Genomic DNA, 3,809 nt, shown 5'->3' on the forward strand with positions numbered 1-3,809 from the left:
CTGATTTCTAGGAACATGTCTGAAGTCCATTATAACATAAATACACCAGGATGTTTTCGAACCTACAGCACATTGGGTGAAAGGCGGACACTGAACCACAAGATTTCACTTTACTTATTTGTATAAGTTTGCCGGATAATCTTATTTTATCCGACATCGGAGGACGTAGATGAACGACCCCAGACGCCGCTATGGTATTGTCGCGGCAACATCAAGATGTCTCCCCTTTTCGGCGTACCCTTCAGGTAGCAAAATGCATTGTCATTTAATTAATGACGTACATGAATGGATGAACGAAACTTTCATTTGTAACGAGATATGATAACACCAAAATGGGTGGGGGTGTCGGTTTATTTACACTCGCACTCGGGCAAGACCCATTCGGCGAGTGCTCGGAAAAGATTGTCAGTCATATAAGTTTTTTTGGAGAAAAGTGCACATATGTAATGTACCTCTGATTAGTGCTACCCTGATTATTTTAACGTGCTCCAGTGTATAGCACTGTTACACGGGCCACCAATTAACGTCTCATCCGGAAGACGATTTGTATATTTTGTTAAGAGAAGCGGCGGGGAATCGAATCTGCAACTCCTGAATTGAGAGTTAAGTGTGTTACCACTAGACCACGGATCCATCACAAGACAATATCAACCGCTATTGAGCCACTTTTATCCAGTAACGCTCACCATATGCGCCCTCAGGCTTATGCACATTAAGAGCCGCGCAGCTCCTTTGGAGCAGTATGTCAGGACTAGAAGTATTTAGTGGTTAGTTACAAATTAGATATTTATGTTTTGAGACTATTGTAACCCTTTGGGTCCAAAGACGATCCACAATATTTGGATAGTCACGAACTCAATCTGCATAATATTAAGACTGCTACTTGTGTCAAGAGAAGTGTTCAATTTGGCTACATGTTGATACTTACTCAGGGCGCATTGTCAATCTCATATAATTAAAGACAACACGAGGAGTGTTTCAATGTAATTGCAATGAGTTTATTTTGTTTTTGACCTTACGAGTGAATCCTTAAAGTTAATATGGTATATGCGATGGTAGAAACAAAACTCTTTAAACAACAAATAATTGCCTCAATTACGCATTGATATCAAATCAACTTGTATTCTTGAGATAAGCAAATACTTTATTTGTGATACATGATCAATTCAATTATTTCTTACTTGAGCTTGTTAAGAGCACAAACCAATGCGCCTTAAGCACTTAGTGTCATGGTTAACCGGTTCCTCCTACCGTTTGTAATCAAAGTAGACTTTACCGCCAACCGTTTTAATACGCGGGACAAAGTAGTGCAAAGTAAAGCGATTCTGGTGACAGAATCTCAATAGAAAAGTTCGGAAGCAGTTATTTAAATTTGTTTTACTGTCGCTATGCGAATTGAACTAATACCTAATATCATGTACGTCACGTCGCTTTTTACTAAAATAAAAAACTTCGCCTGCAATAGTTTACGGTTCGTTGACATCGCCCTGTTTATTCAGTGACGTTTTGGGTCTACACCAAAAATAAATACGGCTCTGATAACCATCGAATAGAATGAAAGTCTACGTTAAGGCTTTGAGCCTTCCGTGGTGGTGAATCACTCTGAGCCTTCCGTGCTCTGAGCCCTTCGTGGTTGTGAAACACTCTGAGCCTTCCGTGGTGGTGAAACACCCTGAGCCTTCCGTGGTGGTGAAACACTCTGAGCCAACCGTGGTGGTGAAACACCCTGAGCCTTCCGTGGTGGTGAAACACTCTGAGCCAACCGTGGTGGTGAAACACTCTGAGCCAACCGTGGTGGTGAATCACTCTGAGCCCTCCGTGGTGGTGAAACACTCTGAGCCAACCGTGGTGGTGGAACACTCAGAGCCAACCGTGGTGGGGAAACACTCTGATCCCACCGTGCTGGTGAAACACTCTGAGCCCACCGTGCTGATGAAACACTCTGAGCCCTCCGTGCTGGTGAAACACTCTGAGCCATCCGTGGTGGTGAAACACTCTGAGCCAACCGTGGTGGTGAAACACTCTGAGCCAAACGTGGTGGTGAAACAGTCTAAACCTTCCGTGCTGGTGAAACACTCTGAGCCAACCGTGGTGGTGAAACACTCTGGGCCAACCGTGGTAGTGGAACACTCTGAGCCGTCCGTGGTGGTGAAACACTCTGAGCCTTCCGTGGTGGTGAAACACTCTGAGCCCTCCGTGGTGGTGGTGAAACACTCTGAGCCATCCGTGCTGGTGAAACACTCGGAGCCAACCGTGGTGGTGGAACAGTCTAAACCTTCCGTGCTGGTGAAACACTCTGAGCCCTTCGTGGTGGTGAAACACTCTGAGCCCTCCGTGCTGGTGAAACACTCTAATTTTTCCGTGGTGGTGAAACACTCTGAGCCTTCCGTGGTGGTGAAACACTCTGATTCTTCCGTGGTGGTGAAACATTCTTGAGCCTTCCGTGCTGGTGGAACACTCTGAGGCTACCGTGGTGGTGAAACACTCTGAGGTTTCCGTGATCGTGAAACACTCTGAGCCCTCTGTGGTGGTAAAACACTCTGAGCCTACCGTGGTGGTGAAACACTCTGAGGTTTCCGTGATGGTGAAACACTGTGAGCCTTCCGTGGTGGTGGAACACTCTGAGCCTACCGTGGTGGTGAAACACTCTGAGCCTTCCGTGGTGGTGAAACACTCTGATTCTTCCGTGGTGGTGAAACATTCTTGAGCCTTCCGTGGTGGTGGAACACTCTGAGGCTACCGTGGTGGTGAAACACTCTTGAGCCTTCCGTGGTGGTGAAACACTCTGAGGCGACCGTGGTGATGAAACACTCTGAAGCTTTGTTGTGTTGTGAAACACTCTTGAGCCCTCCGTGCTGGTGAAACATTGCAACCAAACCTAGGCGACGCGCACCAGGTCTGGTCAACATCCATTTTAACGGCGCTGACCTCTCTATCTGATCTTCTCCGGGTTCAGATGTCTTTCATCGGACCACGACTTTTCTTTTCTTTCTTTTTTTGGTGTGTGTGTTGGGGGGGAGGGGGGGGCTAAACTATCTTTGGCTTTTTAGCTTTAAGCTTCGTTCATTTGTGAAGTTTTTTTCCATGATATCAACCAACGCTCGGCATGCATCATGTGGAAACAGTGGCATAAACCTGCATTTTACGAAAGAGGTTATGAAGTGAAACGTATAAAAGCATGCCTGGTCGTACGGCAAAACATGTGAAGCATGCCCCTTTTACCTGACTTTGTTCAGATGGAACGTTTGTTCTACATAAACAATTCAAGTCAAGCCTATTTTATATTGGATATTAAATATTTATAACTGGGGTGTGGGAACGAATGCGGCTATTGAAATAAAATCAGTTGACATTACAAGCGGGAAATACGATTATTTTTTTCTATGCTGACACGTGGAATACGGCTTCCGTCAGAGTGAAGACAGTGAGTTAATCAGATTATGACTACAGATGCGGAAAGAGTGTATATGAAATACCGGCCTTACATTAAATGCATGATCACTTGTGTTCCAACAATGCTTTCATAGCTTTGATTAAAATATGATAATCTGTAATAAAACTATGATCTACAGACTTGTTCGCATGCCGGAATAAATTTGATTTTTAAGTTTGTCTAGTCTATTGTTAATATATTGCTGAATGGACACATGATTTTATATTATACATATTTAAATTGCTTTTTTCTGAAATAAATGTGTATGGATGAAATACATACATATCTAAAAACAAGCAATTCCTTAAAATATGTTTACCCAGCGAACTGACTTTATTTCCGGAGGCAGCGACTTTGACCTATCCACAAACGACCT

General features: G+C 44.1%; 1 protein-coding gene across 1 annotated transcript; it reads left to right on the forward strand.

Annotated features, from left to right (window-relative positions):
- Positions 1 to 332: 332 nt before the first annotated feature.
- On the forward strand, positions 333 to 2,436 carry LOC128231057 (balbiani ring protein 2-like). The gene is made up of 2 exons (XM_052943477.1): positions 333 to 404; positions 1,624 to 2,436. The coding sequence occupies exons 1-2, from the start codon at positions 333 to 335 to the stop codon at positions 2,434 to 2,436; spliced, it is 885 nt and encodes a 294-aa protein (XP_052799437.1).
- The last annotated feature ends 1,373 nt before the right edge of the window (positions 2,437 to 3,809 follow it).

Source organism: Mya arenaria, chromosome 4, assembly GCF_026914265.1.
Source record: "Mya arenaria isolate MELC-2E11 chromosome 4, ASM2691426v1".
Classification (NCBI taxonomy): domain Eukaryota; kingdom Metazoa; phylum Mollusca; class Bivalvia; order Myida; family Myidae; genus Mya; species Mya arenaria.

Coding starts and splice junctions, on each gene's coding strand:
- LOC128231057 (XM_052943477.1), top strand. CDS start 333: ATGGGTGGGGGTGTCGGTTTATTTACACTCGCACTCGGGCAAGACCCA. Junction 405..1,623: donor GCGAGTGCTCGGAAAAGATT/GTCAGTCATATA, acceptor CCGTGCTCTGAG/CCCTTCGTGGTTGTGAAACA.